This window comes from Strigops habroptila, chromosome 13 (genome assembly GCF_004027225.2).
Source record: "Strigops habroptila isolate Jane chromosome 13, bStrHab1.2.pri, whole genome shotgun sequence".
Taxonomy (NCBI): Eukaryota; Metazoa; Chordata; class Aves; order Psittaciformes; family Psittacidae; genus Strigops; species Strigops habroptila.
Genome location: NC_044289.2, coordinates 15,796,173 through 15,817,953, shown reverse-complemented (window position 1 = coordinate 15,817,953; position 21,781 = coordinate 15,796,173). Strand labels below are relative to the sequence as shown.

Sequence of the window (21,781 nt, the reverse complement as noted above, 5' to 3'; positions counted from 1 at the left end):
TTTTTTCTTGCTCACCAGAGCATATTGCAAGGCTTGTAGGTAAAATGGTGGCTCTGCCCCCCCAAGCTTACAACACCCTGTACCACTATTTTGACCATCTTCCCTTACCTGGCTTTATCCTGAATTCCAAACCCTGGCTTTGGTCTTCAGTGCTCAGCTTTTGGTCAAGGGGAGCCCTTTGTTCTGTCCAGAGGCACCTCTGCTTTAACATGTGGGAGCCTCAGGTCCTTATATAGCAAAGTTAATGCAGAAACGTGGAAAGGTGCCTAAACTATAAAAGCTGGGCTGGTGGATTGAGTGTATAAAGCAGCGTTTGTGGCTTTAATATAGTCCAACATAAATAAAGATCTGTCTAACAGGGAAAAGCTTTGAGCAGCAGGTTACAGGACACCCAGTTATCAGGTAGTGCTGTTACCCAAGCGCCAAAGCAAAGGAGGAGCCCAAGACCCTGCGGGCTTCATGGCCCCAAGAGCCGTGATGGAACATCAGCTTATTCCAGACAAATCCCTGCTAACACCCACACACAGGGTGTCGCACACAGGGTGTCACACACAGGGTGTCACACACAAATGACCGTATCAAGGTAATGTTCAAGTTTCCAGCGAGCGCCTGGGAGGCTTTAGCAAAGCACCAGGAGATTTTCATCTCCTTTAGTGCTGACCTGAGAAGCCGTTCCTGGGAATCATCCCACCCATCCCCAGCAGAAGGTATTTCCACAGCCTCAGGGGGGAACACGCTGCTCTGTGCCAGCTCCACACCATGAGGGTGTTTCTGTCCTGATGTCCTCGACACTTAACACCTTTGTGAGATAAAAGGTGTCGCAAACAGTGGTGCATCTTACACAACAAGGTGATAATAAGCTCCTAAACAAGCAGTAGATGAGGGTGTGTAAAGCTCAGTTTACCTGGGCTGGCTCCGTGCAGAGCCTTGCACAACCAGCTCCATGTGGGACATGCTGCAGACAAGCCCCTGGCAGGAGCTGCTGCCCCAGTGCAACATGGGCTCCAAGCGGGAGACGTCAGCAAGCACCTTGCTAACCCCACACTGCGACTGCACTGCGAGCACCCACTGTGCACCTGCCGCACTCAGCAGGGCAGGGACCCACCAGCACCCATGTGCACCAGAGCCCAGCTCCCGTGTGTGTGAGCTGCTGTTCCACAGCTTGTGCCACAGCCTGAGCTTCAGAACCACCTTCTGTGTGGTCCCAGCTCATTGCTCTGGGCACAGCCACCTCTTCCAGCTGTGCTGCCCACCCGGTGGCAGGGGGCACAGTGAGACAGTGCGGGAATAAGTCATCAGAGAGAGAAATACAGAGGCAGATTTTATTGAAAGAGCAATATGAGAGCAGCCTTTACACCTAAGGTAGAGCTCTGCTTCCCAACTATGGGTGTTAAAAGTGGCTGCAGAACCCCCGAGCATCCACCAGCCGAGCAGTTTTCCCTACCCTGATGCCAGGCTATGCCAGGACCCACTGATGGGAGTTGGCTGCGGGTCCCTCTTGGGACACAGCGATGACCCAGGGCAGTGCGCAAGGGAACATGTAGACGAGCAGGGTGCTGGGGCTCATGGGGTGCTGCCGACCTCAGACAGAGAGCAGGGACAAGGGTCCTTCCGAGCAGGAATTGTCCAGACGGGTCTGGTCGGAAGAGTTGTCTGCCTGCAAGAAGCAGCACAAAACCTTCAGTTTTCACATTCACCTTTCACCAGCTTTCCCCTATACCCCAGGTGAGGTTTTCCTGTGGGACCTCCTGGAAAGCGGGAGCAGCCTATGGGAAGCGGGGCTGGCCGGGGCACGTGGTTTGGGCTTGGCAGGTCCCTGCCCCAGGTGGGTGCATCCCCGGCTCCCTGGGAAGGCAGCGCTGTGGGAAGTGGGATCCTTACGTCGGTGATGTCAACCTTGGCGTTCCTGAGGTTGATGTTGGGAACTTTGGGCAGAGGGACTGACACACTCAAGGCATCTGCAGAAGCAAGTGAAAGCACATCATCATGGGGGGGACACCCCAAAGGTGGCAGAGAGGGAGGGGGAGAGCCCCAAATCTCAGCGAGTCTGAGAAAACAGGGAGCTGGACGTGGCCGTACCATTAACAGCAGGTATATATGCAGCCGTGAGGACTTGCTTGAGCCACCCTGCAAGCGGGGATGCCTGCGGAGGAAGAAGACAGGTCAGTATCAGAAGAAGAGACCAGTGATTATTGGGATGAAACCAGCCACATCCAGGTTATCAATCACGTTCTGTCCCTGCAGGATGCTCAGAGCTGTGAAATTAAACGCTGAGAAGCTTCCTTTAGTCAAACTCTTCCAGGACTGAGCGTGGGGGTTACACAAGGACGTGCTTTTGGGGTAATTTCTTCTTGGTTATTCCTCCCCCCCTTCCCAGCACCCCCAGTGTGCTGCCAACAGGTGAACACATACATCCAGTGTCACTGCTATAGGGCACAGTGGATGGACAGGCAATAGTTGGCCTCTGCCAAGAGAAGAAACATGAAGACTGAGGACTGAGGAATTGACATGTTGGTTCTCCCTCCCTACACAGAGCCCGTGGCCATTGAGTGCTCACGGCAGTGCCTCAATTCAAAGCACTGTGCACTTACACTGAGAGGGTCGAGTCTCAGGGGTGTCCGAGTCAGGTTGATGCTACAAAAGACATGAACAAGGCAGAGTTGGGGTGCATCGGGGCCGCCTTCCTTCACCCTCTGTCACCATCCCAACCACTGGCACCAGCCCCATCCCGCCGGGCTCTGCAGTGTCCCCAGGCAGAGCTCCCCCAGCCCGCAGCAGCCCCAGAGCTTGGCTCTACCTGTCCAGAGCCAGGGAGGTTTGCAGCTTGCCGTCGGAAACCGATGGGGTGATGCTCAGAACGATGTCCTGAGATTGGAACAGTGGAAGAAATAAGGTTATTACCTGCACAGCTCCCAGCAATGAAAACTCGTAGTATGTGTAAATAACCCATCCTGAGAAAAAATACCCGCCTGTGCCTAGAAGTCACATTCTGTTGACAAATGGCATTGTGTATCTCTCCCCAGGGTTCACCCTTCCTGTCACTATTTTGTATTATGCCTTAAACATTTCATTTGCACTCAGTTTCTGAGCAGTTTTAAAGCACTGCTTTAAACTGGGCAGTGCTCAGTTTAAAACTGGGCACCACTGTTTACAAGATGAGGTAAATTCAAATGTACAAGGGCAGGACAAGCCGAGGGGATGCCAGAGAACAGCCAGACTTAGCCCTAGCCCTGTTCAGAGCAATCAACCCTGAGGACCCACTCACCGTGTCCAGGGAGAAGAGTAGCTTCTGGGCGGACTGCAGGGCAGGGCTGAGGATGTCGATGGAGGCTTTGAGAGTGGCGGTGGCTTTTCCATCCCTCACGGCCACCACTGGCTCGTTGGCCACCCGCACGCGCAGCTCCATCGGCAGGGAGCCAGGGAGGACCCTGGCGAGCTGCATGGGGCAGGGGGGTCAGGGCAGGGGGTCTGTGCACGGCCAGGGCAGGAGGTGGGATGTGGGGCGGAAGGAGGTGGCTGACCTGAGGGATGAGCGGGAGAAGGGCAGACGTGGACAGCGAGATGCTATTGGGCACCTGTGGGAACAGCACCAGTGACCAGGAGGGTTTGTGCAAAGAGCTGCACCACACAAAGACAAGCACCCGGCAACGAGCACCTTTGGGTCCCAGGGTGACCAGGACCCTAACCCAGCCCCAGAGAGGGGCATGTGGACCCACCGTGGAGCTGGTGATGCTGCGGTTGAAGGCTCCTTGCTCCTGGGCCAGCTCCAGCAGGACACCGAGTGCACGTGGGGACAGGCTGAGCTGTGGCAGGCGCCCGGTGCCCAGCAGCAGGCTGGCGGTGAGTGGTGGTCCCTGCGTGGTGGGGGCCACCACAGCACCCTCCGTGTCCCCGACAGGGAGCTGCAGGGGACAGAGCAGGATAGAGACATTGGTGGGGTTCGTACCAGGCACCTGCCCACCGTGGACCTCGTGGAGAGGAACATGTGGGGTTAATGGACTCTTTAATAAAGACAGGGCTGCTTCAGAATGTTCTAGCACAGGCCACGGCTGCATCTGCCTCAGCTTTCCCTTTAAAGCACATCTCCTGGTCAGAGAGACACTACCAATAATTTTGGCCTTATATGGTCCCTATCAATGACACACCAGACTTTAAACCGGCTTATAAATGAACCTGCTTGTAAGCAGCGACCGCTGCTCCTCTGCTCTGAACTGAGCTTTGATTAACAGCTATGAGAGAGCTGTAATTATGCGAATTCAGCAGTGTCAGCCACGCTGGCTCATGCTATCCTCAAGGATAGCAAGTAAAAGATAAGGTAGAGACCAAGGTGGTGGCATTAGCCTGGACATAGCTGGAGCACAGTGATTTCCTGAACACAGCTGGGATCAGAGCAGCCTTTGACAAACAGGCACCATATTGAGATGAACTGCCCCAGCGCACCAGGCCAGGAGGGTGTGGGCAGGGGAAACGCGGCACCTACGTTTAGATCCAGCTGGATGGTGTCGCCACCGATGATGGAAAAGTTGGGCAGATCTCCCAGAGCCCCCAGTGGGAGCACGGCTGTGGACACAGGGAGGAAAGCTGTTAAGCTGCAAAGAGAGGGGGATGCTCCCAAATCCTGTGGCCCCAAAAGATATCGGGACCGACAGTGGCTCCTGCTCACAGCGTTCCCAGCTGGACGAGCTGCTAGAAAGCACAGAAATGGTGTTGCTGAAAGCAACAGTTCCTGAAGTGGTTTTCTGTGGGAAAAACTGTGCTGCTGGGCTGGGGCAAGTGAAATTGAATGTTGTGCTTGAGCCGAGCTGTGAGTTTAAATAGTTGTTAAATATTTGTGTTTACTCAATGTTAAAACAACAACCCACCCTGAGTGCGGGACCTCACACAGGAGAGGAGGACAAGGAGGGAGGAAGCACTTACGGGTCCTGGAGCCGAGCAGCGAGCTCACCACGCCGAGCCTGGTGTTGACGATGTTGCACCCCTGGGGAGGCAAAGGAGCATCAAGACACTCTTCCCTGTGAGGATGGTGGGACACAGGCACAGGGTGCCCAGAGAAGCTGTGGCTGCCCCATCCCTGGCAGTGTTCAAGGCCAGGTTGGACACAGGGGCTTGGAGCAACCTGCTCTAGTGGAAGGTGTCCCTGCCCGTGGCAGGGGGGTGGAACTGGATGAGCTTTAAGGTCCCTTCCAAATCAAACCACTCTGGGGTTCTATGACCCATAGCATGGTGCATGAACACAACAAGGCAATTTGGCTCTGCTGGGGTGCACGGGGTGGCAGGAGCCACTGCGAGGCAGGGTTTGGTGGGACCCCATTCCCGCAGCAGCCCCTCTGAGCCAGGGGGTTCCAGCTCCAGGGTTTGCTCCCTGTGACCCTAACCCGGTGCAGTACCGGTGCCCATCAGGGCAAGGACAGGCTGACCCTGCGCTGAGCCTGCAGCTGTGCAAATAGCCACAGCCACAGCACAGCCTGGACCTGCCTGTGCCGAGGGCTCACGTGGAGGTCGCTTTGTAGCCTTACCACCTCACGCAGGACATCACCGAGGAGACGTTTTAAAACCTGATCCAGGAGAGGCACTTTGGGACTGCGAACAGGTGAATAGGAAATAAAAAGCGATGTAGATGAATGGCTGGAAAATAAAAGTACTTTGCACAAGAGAAATAGGAGGCCTCACCATATTAAATGCCATATTCAGAGCCAAATTCAGTGCCATATTCAGAGCCAAAACATTACCAAAACCCAGCCCTCTGGATCCAGCCCAGTGCTTGGTTCCTAGCACAACCCAGAAATACTCTTTCTTTAGCCCAAAATTTAGAAGAGATGTCAGCAGTTCCCCTCTGAGGGCAGCAGCCAGGGGGCTCAGCCCCTGAGGAAGCATCAGGCACAAAAGCCCGGCCTGCAATCGCCAACAGCACCAGGGTTTCCCACCGCCTCAGGGACCGTGTGCTGGCCATGAGCACCCCACTCTCACGGATGCCAACCGCCCATGGATGGTACCCGATGCTGATGCCTACCTCACACTGATGTTTATGTCAACAGTCTTGCAGTCCTGGGTGCTCTGGGGAGCTGCCCACTTGTCCCGGACCAGCGCGCCCACATCTGCTTCCACCTGCACGCAGCGCGGCAAGCCCGGTATGCTGCACGGGGGAGCACAGCGCGGCTCAGGGATACGCTGGCCAAAAGAGACAGTGACCCCCCGTCGCGAGCTGTGCCCCCGTGGACACACCGTACCTGGAGCTGTCTATCAGCAGCCGGGTGTTGAAGCCCACCTGGTGCCCGAAGCCGGGCAGGGTGCGCAGGCTTATTCTGGGAAGGGTGTTGTTCAGAATCCTCAGCCTGGATGGTGGGACAGGAAGACACTGAACAGCGCGTCTGTGCAATGATGCCCCAGTGCTGCGGCCGCTGCCAGAGCCACGCTCTGGGATCCTCCCCACCCTGGGCCAGCGGGGACCCCACCAGCCAGGAGCAGCTTGTGGCACGTACAAGGCACCTACAGAAACTCCCAGCAGCTGAACCCTCCTTTATGGACCTGCCTCAGGATGGGAGTGAGGGAGCCCCGTGTGTTTGACAGCAGGCTCCAGATCAGAGCCTCCTTTCCCCAGCATGGCCCCAACGCAGCAAAGGCTGGACAGGGACACTCTTCTCCCACTCTCACTCACCCTGTGAGACCACCATTTTCACCAAGGTCACCATTTCCACCAAGAAGATTGCCAACGAGACCATTTTTGCCAAGGAGACCACCTTTGCCAAGGAGAATATCAAGGACAGCATCAAGGAGACCATCAACAAGACCATCTTTGCCAAGGAGACCATCAACGACGCCATCTTTGCCAAGGAGACCTCCAAGGACACCATCTCTGTCAAGGAGACCACCGAGGACACCATCTCTGCCAAGGACACCACCAAGGAGACCATCTTGTCCAAGGACACCACCAAGGAGACCATCTCCTCCAAGGAGACCATCTTGTCCAAGGACACCACCAAGGAGACCACCTCCTCCAAGGAGACCATCTTGTCCAAGGACACCACCAAGGAGACCATCTCCTCCAAGGAGACCATCTTGTCCAAGGACACCACCAAGGAGACCACCTCCTCCAAGGAGACCATCTTGTCCAAGGACACCACCAAGGAGACCATCTCCTCCAAGGAGGCCATCTTGTCCAAGGACACCACCAAGGAGACCATCTCCTCCAAGGAGACCATCTTGTCCAAGGACACCACCAAGGAGACCATCTCCTCCAAGGAGACCATCTTGTCCAAGGACACCACCAAGGAGACCATCTCCTCCAAGGAGTCCACCAACAGCACCATCTTTGCCAAGGACTTTGCCAAGAGGGCTCTTTTTTCCAAGGAGACCACTGAGCAGGTTGCCACCAAGGAGACCACCTTTAAGCTTCTGGAGGTCACGTTTGGCCAGTGAATCTTTAATGTCTGAAAAACAAAGAATGAGAAGTGACTGTGAGCTATGTGGGCTCAACACAAGCATCTGCGTCAGCCTGGCTGATCCTTCCCCTCCACTGTCCCTCTATTTCCCCTCTTCATGCAATAGGGCTGATGGCACCAGCCACTGTAAAGTATCTCAAGTGCCATCTCCAAAGTGCTTTATAAAGGCAAATTACCAGCATCGCCTCTACTGCTGCACAGCTCTGGACCAGCCTCTGGTTTACTGAGCATGGTCAAGAGATAGAAAGAGCAGAAGTGGTCTCAACAAAGAGAGAAGTCCTGTCTCTTCCATGCACTTACCATCTACATCCACCTGGGGAGCCGAGGGCATGATTCTAAATCCTTGTGAAGGGGTCAGCAGGCTGCAGAGGAGGAAGACAGCCCAGAACGGAGACATCTTCAGTCCTGGTAACTGGAAAGTGATTGATGTCAGCGCAGTGCTGGGACACTGAGCACAGGCCATGGAGGGGGAAAGACAATTGTAGGAAAGAGAAAATAATTTATAAAGTTTCAGTGTCATTGGCATTTCTGTGGGACCTCCAAATTGAAGTAGCTTTTTATTTATAAAGAATCATAATGAACATCCCCAGATCTATTTAAATGTAAATAGTACATCAAAAAGGGATCAAACCAAGTGCGAGAGGTCTAATTCACTCTGGCTAAAAGCCTATCTCAGATAATAGAGTTGTACCAAAAATAATTTCAATGAATATTTCTTATGAAGACCATGAAATCCCTTTTCCTCTTCAAGGACTGCAAATACCATGAACATGCATCTCTGGTCTTGGGAAACTCATAGTGAAAAGCCAACACACACTTTACTTGTTGGAGCATAATTCAGGTAGGCAGCAGTATTGAAAAGCCAATACTCCCAAGCTAACATGAAGGATTCTCTCTCCTTTAGGAAGCATTCAGGTTTGCAGAGCAGAAGCTAAGATCATGCTTTTGGGGAATAAGCTCACCCTTACCTGGCCAAGCTCAAGAGTGTGAGGCTCTCCAGCCGATGTCCTTGTCTTCTGAGAAGGACCCGCATCTTCATATATAGAGCTTTACATCAGGCAAGTGATGTCATTGAGGACATGCAGAGCAATTGGTGGGGAGCAAAACAAACAATATATGGTTTCTGGTGACTTCCACTGCAAATATTTCCTCAGAGATGTTAGGAGTCAGGTAAATCATTGAGCAATGACTTGGAGGTGCAGAGCAGACTTGGCCAGCTCACCGCTGCCCGGTTTGGTACATCCTCCCTTCGGGTTTGTTGGTGTCAAGATGTGGACGTGGCTGAAGGGTCATGCCCTGGTAAAATACCTCTTTTTTTTAAATAAAATTAAGATTTTGACTGAAAAATGTGTCTAAATACAGCACACCCCTTGCTGATAAGGTTTTGTTCTCAGTGCTGCAGTACTGAGCAGTAAGCCCATGCAGTGGGGATGTGCCACACGTTAGGGGTGATAAATGAAGGACCAGGCAGCACCTTTGTCAGTGTAAAGACAGACCATGGAGGTAGTAACGGAGCTGGGTATTCACCCTTCAGGCCAGCAGGACATGGCCAGTGTCCCCATCCTGACTCACCTACAGACCATGACCTTACCCACCATTTATCAAAGGCAGCAGCACCCATCCAGCGACCCGAATGGCTCATAATCCATTTGATAACTGAGGAAAAGGAGGTATGGAATTAGGAAGGAATAGTGAAACCATGATAATGGTGTCGGGTGTTACCCTGAGCTGACTCCTTGGAGAGACACCATCTGATCTGGAAATGCAGCACTGGTCTGGCTGGCATGGCATTATCCCAGGTCCATCTCCTCTGCCTCAGAGCGCTGCAGCAGGACTGGAGTGGGAGGCACTGTGATGGGGAAGTACCTTCGAGAGGGTGATGCCATTGACCATGAAGCCAAGGAGCTCCCAGGCTGCAGCTTGTTGGCTCTGGATCGTTTTCAAGTCCTGGAGGGACTGCTGATCCTAGTGTGGGCATATTGAGAAGTGGCCTCCCTGCCGCACCACCCCATCAACAGTGTGCTGCAACTCTGCGGTCTTCTGCCTCTGCATTGCAGCTCTGTCCAGGCCTCTGCCACTCAGATTTGTGGCCAGGGTTTTTCCATGCTGGAAAGTCGTGTCCCACCTGATCCATCACAGCTCTTTTACTGCCAGTTCGCTTCCTGAATATCACCCGATCACACAGAGCTCTGGAGGTGCTGCCTTGAGCTGCACCAGAGCAGCAGCTCTTTGGGACAGGACAAAGAAAACCTTCTGAGGACCACAGACTAAGCATGGGCCCCGCATGTGGATCACATGCTGATGTGCCCAGTAAAAGCTGTCCGAGGTGAAGGGACGATGTATAAAGGGGACAGCGTGAACTCTTCATTCCCCTGATGTGCCATTGAGGACAGGGGTGGGAGGGCTGCTCCCCAGTGCTGAAGAATAACAGTCCAGAAGGATGCTTGCTCGGGGTTAATACTTTCTGCAAACTTGGGAATCCATATGTCCAGCAGATTAGCCAGCTTTGGTCACACATTAATTCCGGCTTTAAAAAACATCTCAGCCAAAGGCCAAGGAAGGGATGGCAAAGGTGCCAAAGTACTTAAGGACTTGTCACTCTCCTTGCAACCTGATCAACCAGACACCTCAGGAGCACAAAGCCTTGCTGTCATGGCTAGATCATGACATTTGATAAGGTGGAAGAGGGTGTTAACAAGCTGGTATTATGTTATCATCCTTCCTGTATCAATTTATACTTCCGGCAATGGCTATAGAAACCTGAATTACCGTAAAGACAGAGCTGACAATGGTCAGCACACAGCAAAGGGGCATCTTGGCACGGCGGAGAAAAGCTTCTGAGCAGTGACCTTTCAGGCACGACTGTAACTTGGCCTCTCACCAGCTCTTGCTGAATGCAGAGGTCTCTGACAATGAAATATTTTGGATAAGCTGAAGCAGATTCCCATAAAGAGAATGACATTGTGATGTCCAGGTCTTGATGACATTGCAATGACCAGGTCTCGCTAAAGCAACTTTCAAAGCCCCAAGAACATGAAGCCAAATCACTGTGTGAGAACACAGAGTAAACCAGAACGGACTTGGTCGAAGGGAGAAGAATAGGACTGACGTGAACAGACACTGCTTTGGTGCTCAGATCACCTGGGAACTGAGGCCTAAGGGCAGGCAGCAAGAAGCACTGGAGACCTTGACACGAGCAGGAGGGCAGCAGGCTCTGGCCAGACAAAGGGAAATGTAGAAGCCCTGACTGAGAAACGAGACTGTTCTGCTCTGCTGTTTATGGCATTGTCCAGACATGGCCCTTCTGCCCAAGGAAACCATCTCTGCAGGGACCCCTGAGCCAGGGCAGCAGTGGTTTACTCTTTCCTTCCTCTGGGGCCATTAACTGCGGAAGACCGGTACACCTCTCACTGCTGGGAGAGCTCCAGGGACCCTGCTGGTGCCTGCAATGTCCAAAGGCTGCACCTCCACCAGCACCCCAGGGCGTCAAACACCAGTTAGTGTCAGCGCAGCTTCCCAGCCTGGTTAAGTGAAAAATCAACTTGGTGCCTCTGGAGATTTCCAGCCTCGGTTTCTCCTGGGAGGGCTGCGCACAGACATTCTGATTCATTTTTTGTTGCTCTCAAGGGAATTCAGGCTCAAACTGTTCAATTGCTTATTAGCAAATGCAGGCACAATCCGGGAAATCTCTTTGAAAAACATGCTTGGCTTTGACAGTGTTTGCAGTGGAATGAGGAGGGAAGGCTCCACAACCACCAGTCCTCGTGGGGAGCTGGCTTTATGGCTGCTTCCCTCACTGCTTAGGACTCCTGATGAGGACAATTCCTTACACGCGCTGCAGAGCAGACGCCTGCTGGGGCTGGCAGTACACACAAGAAAACAAAGGGAGCTCTCAGAGCCTGCCTCACGCAGAGACCTTTCTGGGGGCAGTTTCTTAGAAACACAATGATCTTTCCAAAGCTGCTCTCAATTCTGCACCAGCTCCTGCCACTGGGAGAAGACGTTCCAATCCTGCTGGCTCGATGAGATCAGGATCGAAGCTTTTTATTGACTTACTAATGACAGGTAATAATCCAGCAATCAGTGAACCATACACTTGGGATCAATATCTGCACTGCAGCCAATAAACCACCATGCTGGGCTCCTCTGAATGATGGAAACACACATGGAGATGTCTAAACGCCCATCTCTAAATCATGCTGAGAAGCCCTAATCCCTGCTGCAGACACACTCCCCATCTCTCACATCATGGGGGGTTCCTTCCTGCACCCCTCTTCTGCTGGGTGATGGGGTCTTTTTCAGCTTGTGGAGTCAAACTATTGAGAAGCGAAGGAAAGAGGAAGAATCTCTGGGCAGCCCAGCACCCTCCTTGATCCCTCTGCACCCATTGCTGCGGGTCTTGCAGATTGAGTAAACCTGCCTTAAGATGAGCGAAGAACAAGGCCAGACCCCCCTAGATGTCTGAGTAAACCAGACCAAAGCTATGACGTGTTAAGAGGCTGCAGGTCTGTCCTTCAACAAGCCTTCAGGAACAAGCGTGCTCAGCATCACAACCAGCTCTACCCGAGCATCACATCCCTCACCACAGGCTGGGATGTGGAGGCTTTAGGCAGTGACAGCACCTTCACTGTGGGTGTTGGCTGCATAAAATCAGGAATTGCTCAAAATGCTCCCTTTTAGCTGCCTGCAGGCTCCTCTGTGTGGCAAAACTGCAAAACCCATTATGGCACAATGAGGAGGAGGAGGAGGAGATGATGATTTCTGGGAAACAAGGGTGGGAGGAGGATCAGACTCAGCAGACCTGGCAGCACTGAAGGGTGCTTGTCCACAAACTTGCTCCTGCCTTTGGGCAGCATGCTGGGCAGAGGAAACACTAAAGATCAAAAGGCAAGAAAGGCAAGTGTGAAACAAACCCATCTGGTGTGGGTTAGGCCAAAACATGCTCAGTGTCTAATAAAAGATGTTTTCTCTCTTTGCAAACCTTTTCTCAAGAATGCCATCTTCTGGCTTTAAAGAGAGCTAAAGGTTTCCAAGCCTAAAAGAAGTGCTGATATCCCTGGAGTGCAGCACTTAAATGAGGACTGATGCCAAAGGGGAACATTCACAGAATAGCACAGCTGGAGCTGGCCTGAATTTGTCCATAAAACATTTTAGTTTTCTTAGTGGAAAAAATGAACAGTGAAAAGTGTTTGTGTTCTGCAGAAATGCAAACCTGGAGGCTGGAAGGTTTAACAATGCTGTCACTGCCTCTTAGGAACTATTGATACTGGCAAATCATGGACGTTGTCCCTTGGGACACACTGCTGGGAGGTTGGTTTTCATTCTGACAAGACCGATGTGGCAGTTCCCGGAGCAGAGCCTGGGGGCATCTGCAGGGTCCCTCCACATCCAACTACAGGTTTGCAGCCAGGGCAATGCCCATGATTCCTCCTATAAAGCTGCTCAGAGCAAAGCTCGGTCACAGCAGGACAATCCCCTGGTGCCCATCCAATTCCCTGCAGGCACCGGCTCCCTTCTCCCAGCTCACCTTTTCCCAGTGATGGTCATTTGGGTGATGAAGAGCCCTGAGCCTGTGAGAGCAGCAGTGATATCACTGAGGGATGGAGATCTTTCACCTTCAGCCTGTGGAAAAGCATAGGAAAAGGCTGGGAAAAAAGAGCTGGCAAAGAGGAGCCTACAGCAGTCAGGTTGGGCTGCTTGCATCAGTCACCTATCACTGGTATTACCATCACCATCTTTAGTTTAAACTCTCCATTTCAAATCACTGTTTGATTTAGAAACTTGCTTCTTCCCACTAAAAGCATCACACAGTTTAATTTTGAAGAAAATAGGGAAAAGAGTATTCTGGGGCTCCCCCTCCTCCTGCTTTCTCCAGCAGGAAGCTGTGGGATGGAAACTCAGCTCCGATCCCCAGAGATTCAGGGGTTTCCTCAGGATGTCACTGGCAAACCCAGCACCCCCGGCTTGGAGAGCAAACCCCCGCGGCGCCGCAGAGCCGCTGCCGCAGCCCCGGTGTGCGGGAGCCGGAGCCGACGCGCTTTGTTGCCTTTAAGTTATAGTTTCTCCATGTGTCTGTGGACACAACCATGCAGAAAATCACCGGCTTTAATATCACACTTGTTAGCAGGGAGTGATTCGTTTCTGCCTCCGGGCTGACACCTCCCAACCTTCTGCTGTTCTCCCGGTTTCAGGCTTGCACTGGAAGCTGCAGCTCATCGCTCACCCCCACGCACCTTTGATGGATTTGGTGTTTTGCCTTTTTTTTTTTGCAGCTTCCTCTGCCATTTTCTGCAGAGCATCACTCCCCTTCAGAGCACAGGAGACTGCCGGAAGGTTTGCACAACACGAGGAGCTTAGCACAAAATCTCCCTGTGCTGGAGGGCGAGGGGACACAGTGCTCCCCATCGTACCCTATAAAACATCCTTATTAACATGTTCCCCTTCCAACACACACAAGCACCAGCAGGACGCTTCACACGCTGTAAATGGGGACAGCCAGCAATCCTTGCTGTCCCTGGGGAGCAGTTGGAGCTCAGCGGCTGCTTGCCCTGCACACGTTGTGGTTTTAGACATGAAACACATATTCCAAGTTCCCACCTTAACACACCGGTGGGACAACCCACGTGCCCATGGGATGTGCAGCCCACAAGGATGTGCTCAGGGATGCAGGATGTGCACCGCTGCCTGCAGGGATGGACAGGCTCGTGTGGACACATGGACACCAATGTGGCTGAGCACTTGCCATGCTCAATCGTTCCACGATCAGTCCTGATGACAGCTCCCGGGCCAGCAGCTCCTCCTGACCGCACCAACCAGCTGCCAAGGAAGAAAAGGCACCAAAACCTTGACATCTCCTGATCTGCTGTGGCTGCTCACGGAGTCCCAGAGGCCTACAGGAGTGTGTGGGCTTCAACAGACCGAGAGAGACAATGAGCTGGAGATGGTTCCAAAACCACACGTCAGGGGCTAAACACAGGATCACAGTAGAGGAAAGCAAGCAGGGCTCCCTGCAAGTCCAGCAGAGCTACACTGGCCAAAACACAGCCTGAATGCACAAATAACTCCCTGCCTGGGCTGGGGCTGGTGACCACCACAGTGTCCTCACCCATTCCCTCCCAGTACCCACCCATCAGGACCTGGCTCTGGGAGTTCCCCCCATGGGGTCCTGCTATAATTTATTTCTTCTCTTCATGTCTGTGTAAAACGTGTCATGAGGTTTAATCTGTCATTACCTCCCTCCAGTGAGGCACTCGCTGTCTCTGCTCAGCCCAGACAGGGAGATTTACATCTTATCTAACAGGAGTGTCAGATTTATAGATAACTCCCACTAAGGAAAGCATCATGCCTGAAAGACACTTTTGTGCTGGTAGCTTGATCAGTCATTATGCTATAAGTTGACATCTAATTAAGCTTCCACAGGGATCACTGGGTCCAGAACAGCTCTTGAGGCGGAGAAAATCCACCTCTAAGCACCACAGTGCAATCTCATCCCAGCAGCTTATCCCCAGCACCTTGCACTGCTGTAAGTGGTAATAACACGCCACTGATAAATCTCCAGTAGTGCTTGGGAAGAGCTGCTGATGTTACCTGGGCTGGAACAAGGTACAGCAGGGTTGAATTTCCGACTGCTGCTCTAAAACACAGTAAGACTTATTTCACAGAGACTTCTCCAGGTTGTGTCTATGTCCCTTCCAAAGCCACAAATCGCCTCGGGACTCATCTGCAGGTTACAACCTTCTCAATGGTAACACACTTCTTGCCTCTAAACGGGCTGCACAGATCAGCGTAGATGTGTAAATCCTGCTCTCCCTTGGCAGGCTGCTAGACATGCATCTTCACATTCTCCCTCAACACTGCCTTCAATGGGAATGCACAATGTGGCTGAAACTCTGCTTCTCCTGGTGTTTGTGTTTCATTCCGAGAGGGAAAGCAGCACAGCACTGGTGAGAGCCAAAGGCTCTGAACATGTCAAGATGCACCTGGAACCAGCACCCAATAACTCACTTCCCCAGCGCACAAAGGACAATGGTTTCCCTCCCGAGCTCCAGGTGTTTCAACAAGCGCTGAACACCTCATCCCATTGCCAAGGGATCCGGCCCAAAATGGGCAACTCAGCCCTCTCAAAGACTGGTCATGCCCCAGCGCTGCGATCATGAGTACTGCGGGGGGAAGGTCAGAACACGGAGCGCTAAGGAGAGCTGGGTGAGACCATGGAGGATGTGCTTACATGGCATTTACAGGTAGTCCATGCTCTGTCCTCCAGGCCAAAAGGAAGCCGGGAGAACATGATGGACTCCAAACATGGGAAGGAGAGCGACTCTGACTCCCTTCCATGAAAGCTTTCCCTGCCTGTAGAGACATGATCAAAGAGGGTGAACGTCACCCCCTATTTTTGCTACCAGTTTCAACAAATATTGCTAGTGGCTTTGGACTGGGAATGGGTTAAGAGAGGAAGGAATTATTGCACATGGGCCATCCCGGAGATTACAGAAGACACCTTAAAAAAAGTTGATCCTCTGTCTGGTCTGAAACTCACTGAATCCAACAGAAACACTCCTGTTACCTTCAACAGACTTACCCAGGCCTGATGGGAATGGAGGACACCCTCGATCATCACCACGACCTCAGTCGGACATGTGCAGGTCTCATCCTTCTGCTCTGAGCTGCCCAGCCAAGAGAGAGACACAAACCACAGCAGCTTCGTGCTGCTGTGGACGTGCTGGTGACTGCCCCTGCGAGGAAAGCAGAGCCACAGAGACACCGACACCTGCCTTCTAACAATGGTTGGTTTCTTGGCACCTCCACCCAGAGACCTTTTTGTGTGCTCCCCTGCGACAGCAGATGAAGGCGAGCTGCCCCAGCACCGGCTGTGCAGTACTTCACCTCACTCGGGCAGTGGCCAAAGTAATCAAGTGTGCGGGGAAACAATAAAAATGATGTATAAAACAAAGCATCCTCCCCATGTCCCAGTTTCCAGCCCTCTGCCAACTCCTGCCCCACCAGCCTTGTGTGTGAGGATATATAAATCCAGCACGATTCCTTGGTGTGGCCACGGCAAGAAGCAAACTGAGTTAGAAGGATGGGAAGACTGTCCAGGAAAGGTAAAGATGCATTTGCAAACTGAATAGCTTGATGTGGGCATTGCTTGTACTTACCTTGGTGTGTCTCTGTAAGGTCAGTTCTCATCAGAATCCACTTTCTGCAAAGACTGATATAAACATAAATGTTTTCTGCAGGCTAAACTTTCTGAATTACTGCTTTTCTTAATATTGCAAGAGCATTGCAGACATGACAAAAAATTCCCAAAGATTTGCAAGAGAGGGAGATAATACACTCACCTTTTTATTTGATTTTAGCCTTCTCCATAACTTCCATTAATTCCTCAATTAATTTTAGCTCCTCTTTATTTACCAGTTTTATACCAGCGGAGGGTCACCATATGCTCTTCAGCAGGCACGATACTACTGCAAGCACCACTCCAGCGCACAGATGTGGAGGGGGTTTTTCGGGGCTGAGCCTTCTCATGGTGCTCTCAAATCCCCGGGCAGCATGAGAGCTACATGTTGTTATTGCACAAAAACTGCCAAGCTCAGGACCACAAATCCGACCCCAGGGGTGGATCCATGGCTCCAGGCTGCTCTGACCAGGCTGCTGCAGATGTTCTCCTCTTCCAGGCACCAGCATGGTGAAGCTCTGCACCCTGAGCATCCTCCTGAGCTTCCTGGTCCCTGCTCACAGCACCCGGTCACCTGACTGCGGGGGCATCCTCACCCCATTAGGACTCAGCTACTGTAAGTCTGGGCCCCTCTCAGCAGGGAGGGGAGGCAGCAGCATCTTTCAGTCCAATGATGAGACACCAAACACTGTCACCAGAAACTTCTGCCATTAATCAGCTCTCTTTCATCATCCCCTCTCTATAGCTAGTAACAGGGGGATTAGTAAGGGATGGAAGTGTGTCACCTGGGTGGATTTCAGTGTGTCCATCAGCCCACAAGCTCCAGAGGGTCTCATAAAATATCTGTCCTGTTTCATAGTTGCTGAAGTTTCAAAGCCACACGCGGAGACAGTCCTCAGGCAGGACCTAATGGCTCCGACAGTTCCCGAGCCGCTTGTCGGCTCCACGAAGCCCAGCAGGTGAGTCCATGGCTCTGCCTTTGCTACCACAGCACTGCTTTATGCTGGTGTTTAGCTGAATATCGTCCCAAAAGGTATTTTGCCAGTGAGGGCAAGAATCCTTCTGGAGACCTACTCAGCTCTTTGCCAGAGAGGTTTAGAAATGTTCTCCTGGCTCCTCCACTGGGATCTGAGGGCAGCAGCCCCAGTGCTACCCTGGGGCACTGATTTATCCATGCAGATCCCACGGACTTTTGGAGTTTGCCCACTGTGAGAGCAGTCAGGGATTGCACATCAGTCCAGGCTGGTCTCCTCACACCTTCCTTTCTGCTCCAGCAGGACCCAAATCAACTCTGTCAAAGTCACTGAGCTCTCTCTGTCGCTTGTCCCCGACTCCGGGCTGCGGCTGAGCGTTGATGTGGACCTCGGCATCACACCCGCACCGTGAGTGCCAGGGCTGGAAGCTGCTCGTGCTCCTGTCTGGAGCAATGGGGCTGCATCCAGTTCCTGCCATCTGCCAGGGAGCAGGGGGAGCCAGGGTGAGCAGGATCAGGATCAGACCCTGCTCCAGCCTCTGCTTCTCCTCCCCTGGCACAGCTCGACCACCAAGGTGATGAGACTGTCCATCCGGGCAGACCTCCACGTGGAAATGAACCCCGAAGGGAACCTGGAGCTGGTGACCTCTGCCTGCAAACCCACCGTGGAGGAGGTGCAGAGCACCGAGGAGGTGGAGAGGTCGATCCTGCAGTTTTCCTTGTTATAGGATCTGGGTAACGGGGGAAAAGAAGAAACTGAGGCACAAGGTTTTCTAGGCAGGAAGGTGATTTGACTGAGAGCTGCTCACAAAGGTTAAAACAAAAGCTTTATCTTCACAGGAGGAACTTTGTTCTGCTTCCAGGGTTGGTTTCCCCCATTTCAAGAGATTTTTGTTCTCTCATAAGGGATCTTTTAAAGTAGAGCAGCAGCCACATTCTTAATACAAGTCCAACAGCAAATCTTCAGTGTTTTAGGATTCTGAACTGTAATTGTAGTTTAACAGATGATTGATAGAAGGTAGTGGTAATACCATCTCTGGATGCCTTTTGGTCCAGATAAAAGACACTCACCTGCCCTTGACTCACCTGAGCTGGGTTTCACCTAACTTCTTCCATTCTGTTGTTTTCATCCAGCAAGTCCTCTAGTTCAGAGCTGGACAAGGAGATTAACGTCGATAAGGTAAGATAAAGGTGTGAGACAGGAGAAGACAAAGTTGTGCAGGTCTGTAAGAACAAGAGCATTTTCAGTCAGGCCAGTGCTCTGTCCTGATGGGGACACCCAATGCCAGCAGACTCCCACGTTCGTCTACCAGTTCTTTTCTTGTTCTTCATGCCATAGGTTTGCCTGGAAGTCTCCAAACTGCTGCTTTCACCAAATGAAGAGTTGATCTCTCTGACAGGTGAGCTCTGGGCTTTCAGCCTTGATACGGACTAAGGGCTTTGGGGCTTGTTTTGGAGTAGGTCACAAGATGGAACAGGCTCCCACCCAGGCACTTCCCATCACTGTCCCCTCCTCTTCCCGAGCATCCCTCTGCTCGATTTGCAGCACAGTTCCCCGTCACACCAAGCTGCCAGCTCCAGTATCTGCCCCTGGCTGCACCCATGTTCTCCGAGCAGGGAATCACCATATCCTTGCAGGTAAGTCCCCCCTTTACAGCAGTCACATCCCAGCTCCCAGTCCTACATGCCCCGAGACACCTCAAACTCCTTTCCTCCTTGCCTGTGCCCCTGCAGACAACTTTCCAGGTGGCGGGAATGGCGATCCCACTGCCAGTCAGTCCCATGCCATTCAACATGCCTGAGCTGGTGAGCTCCAGCGCTGCCCACCTCACCCTGGCTTTCTCTGAGCACTTCTACACCAGCCTCTTCTTTGCCCTGGAGATGGCTGGAGCCTTCAACATGACCATCCTGGTGAGTAGAGCAAGCGAGCAAGGGAGGAGCAGAAAACACACGCTGGAAGGACAACCCTGCCCCATGAATGGCTTGGAGGAGCCATGTGCCCTGCAAAGAAATGGGAACGTGTCTCTGAGCACCCATAGGAGTTGCTCACCGCAGGTCCAGCATGGCTGTGCTGGATGTGAGCCCTGGAGCTCGGTCAGTCACAAGCTGCGTTTGCCTTCCAGAGCCCGCTGACCACCGCCACCGTGGCACCCAAGATCTCCCAGGTTCGTTGCTGTCACACCGAGAGGCACAACCCCAGCTCGGGCAGTGCCCCTGGCCACCGGTAACACCCCATGTGCCGCAGATGGGCTCCCTGTTCCCGGAGGACCTGCCGGTGGTGCTGCAAGCCGTGTTCCGGAGCTCGCCGCGGGTGGTGCTGGAGGAGGGCAAGGCAGCCCTGAAGCTCTTCCTCACCGTCCACGTTGGGGCGGGATCGCCGGCACTCCAGAGCTTCCTGAGCGCGAACGTGGTGAGTGTGCCCTGTGAGCCACAGCAGCGCTTGCCTCTGATGCATGGAGCAGGGTGTGCGGAGCACGTCACAGGTGGCAGCACAGGATGGGCCCAGCACATCCCACTGCTCACAGCTGAATCAGGACCATCTGCTCACTTTGACCCTGCCCTCTCTTTTCCCTGTGCAGGATATGTCTGCAGGACTCCTCCTCAGCATCGCCAACACGAGGATGATGATGTCTGCACCAGTGATAGAGTAATGAACCCAGTTATGCTCTAAGTGCTTGAAGGGGATGCATTCTAGTCACAGCAGGGAAAGGAGAGGCAGATTGATCCAGGAAACTTTTTAGCTTATATGGTTTGAGCACTCCAGAGGTAGCTTTATCCCAAGGGAACCAGTGAGACTCCACTTTCACTGTGATTAGGGAGAAAAGCGCAGCATCCTGCACCCCAGCCCGCTCACCCCAGTCTGTGGCCCATGCCAGCAGCACCCACAAAGGCCGTTCAGGATGAATCGTTGGGGACAAAACGTCCTCAAGCCCTCGCTGCTGTGCCCAGAGGCAGGTGGGCTTAGCCGCTGGCTCAGACATACCAGGCACCAAACCCAGTGGCCCTGCACTCACCCGTGGTGCCTGCGGGAAGTCGCTGCTCATTACAAGCATCTCCTGTGCCACTCTCTGTTTTCCAGGGACGTTGAGCTCAGCCTGGCTGCCTCTGACGTGGGTCCCGTGCCGGTAGGTGTCCCCCAGCCCTGCACTCCCAAGTGACCGAGTTCAGTCACGTCCCCTCCTTGCCCAGTGCTGCTGCCACTTGGTGAATGCAGCAGCCTGTGCCTTAGCACCATCCTCTAACAGCCTGGTCACCCTCTGCTGCACCCCCCAGCTTAGACTGTCCTGAACCATCTCAAACAATGGTTATCAGCAGGGGTGCTGGCTGCACCCTGCAGAGGCAGGGATAAGGAGAGGTGCACCAGGACCCCTCTCCCGCTGGTCCTGGCCCCCCTCCTGCTTTAGCCGCGCTGTGAGCTGACCATAGACTTCCCTTTGGCAGGCTGCCTTACTGGAGGACCTCTTTTTGCCCACAATCCGTGCAGAGGTACCAGCTCAGATCAATGGTGAGGAGCTGGGAGTCCTGTGTGGTGCTGCCCCATGGGATGCTCGACCAGGACAAAGGCAGCACCCAGCTGGCACCTTTCCCTCTGTTTTTCCCTAGTGGTCCTGAGTGAAGGCGTGATCCTGCCCCACATCTCCAGCTTCACCTACACCGATGTCAGCGTCATGATTCACAAGGTAAGAAATAAGACCTTTAAACTACTCCTGCTGTGTCTGATTTAAAGGGAGCCCAGGACCAATGCTCACCTCCTGGTGCCAGAATAAATCAGAGCCTGCTCCTCCAGCCCTGCTCACCCGCAGAACCAAGCCTCATTGCTTTACACAGGCCTAGCTCCTCTCCAGCCCCCCGACGACAGGAGCAGGGGCTGTGCTGGAGGGGCTGCTGGCCCATTGAGAGCCCTGAGCAGGCCCTCAAGAGCCACCCCAGCACCTTGCTCAGCCCCCGTCCTCCCCTTGCCTAGGACTATGTCTTGGTGCCCTGCAACCTGCAGCTCCAGGCAAGGACAGGAGCACAGACCACCGCGGGCTGACGTCTGGTGTCCAGAGTAAAACAGCGGCAGAGCTGTTCTGTTGACTCCTGCATCACATTTTGTGTTTTGCCACTGCTTGAAATGCTGAGAATCTCCTTTCTTGCCTTACTAGAACAGCACTTTCTCGTATCTAGGACAATAACAGCATTGCACTAGCACCT

The 21,781-nt window shown here is 53.0% G+C and overlaps 2 protein-coding genes across 2 annotated transcripts; one reads left to right on the top strand and one right to left on the bottom strand.

The window, feature by feature from the left end:
• Positions 1-1,567: 1,567 nt before the first annotated feature.
• Positions 1,568-13,013, bottom strand: LOC115615395 (BPI fold-containing family B member 3-like). Its single transcript, XM_030503483.1, has 17 exons — positions 12,967-13,013; positions 7,740-7,851; positions 7,170-7,427; positions 6,656-6,959; positions 6,228-6,332; positions 6,011-6,133; positions 5,493-5,580; positions 4,918-4,978; positions 4,481-4,560; positions 3,717-3,902; positions 3,522-3,575; positions 3,266-3,436; positions 2,798-2,865; positions 2,592-2,634; positions 2,080-2,143; positions 1,882-1,958; positions 1,568-1,657 (listed from the first exon to the last, which is right to left on the bottom strand). The coding sequence occupies exons 2-17, from the start codon at positions 7,834-7,836 to the stop codon at positions 1,583-1,585; spliced, it is 1,854 nt and encodes a 617-aa protein (XP_030359343.1). The 5' UTR covers positions 7,837-7,851; positions 12,967-13,013; the 3' UTR covers positions 1,568-1,582.
• Positions 13,014-16,518: 3,505 nt separating this feature from the next.
• BPIFB2 (BPI fold containing family B member 2) lies at positions 16,519-21,620 on the top strand. Its single transcript, XM_030503482.1, has 16 exons — positions 16,519-16,540; positions 17,114-17,230; positions 17,474-17,573; positions 17,892-17,996; positions 18,150-18,287; positions 18,722-18,767; positions 18,927-18,987; positions 19,134-19,225; positions 19,322-19,498; positions 19,711-19,752; positions 19,833-19,997; positions 20,167-20,234; positions 20,667-20,712; positions 21,029-21,092; positions 21,191-21,267; positions 21,552-21,620. The coding sequence occupies exons 1-16, from the start codon at positions 16,519-16,521 to the stop codon at positions 21,618-21,620; spliced, it is 1,389 nt and encodes a 462-aa protein (XP_030359342.1).
• The last annotated feature ends 161 nt before the right edge of the window (positions 21,621-21,781 follow it).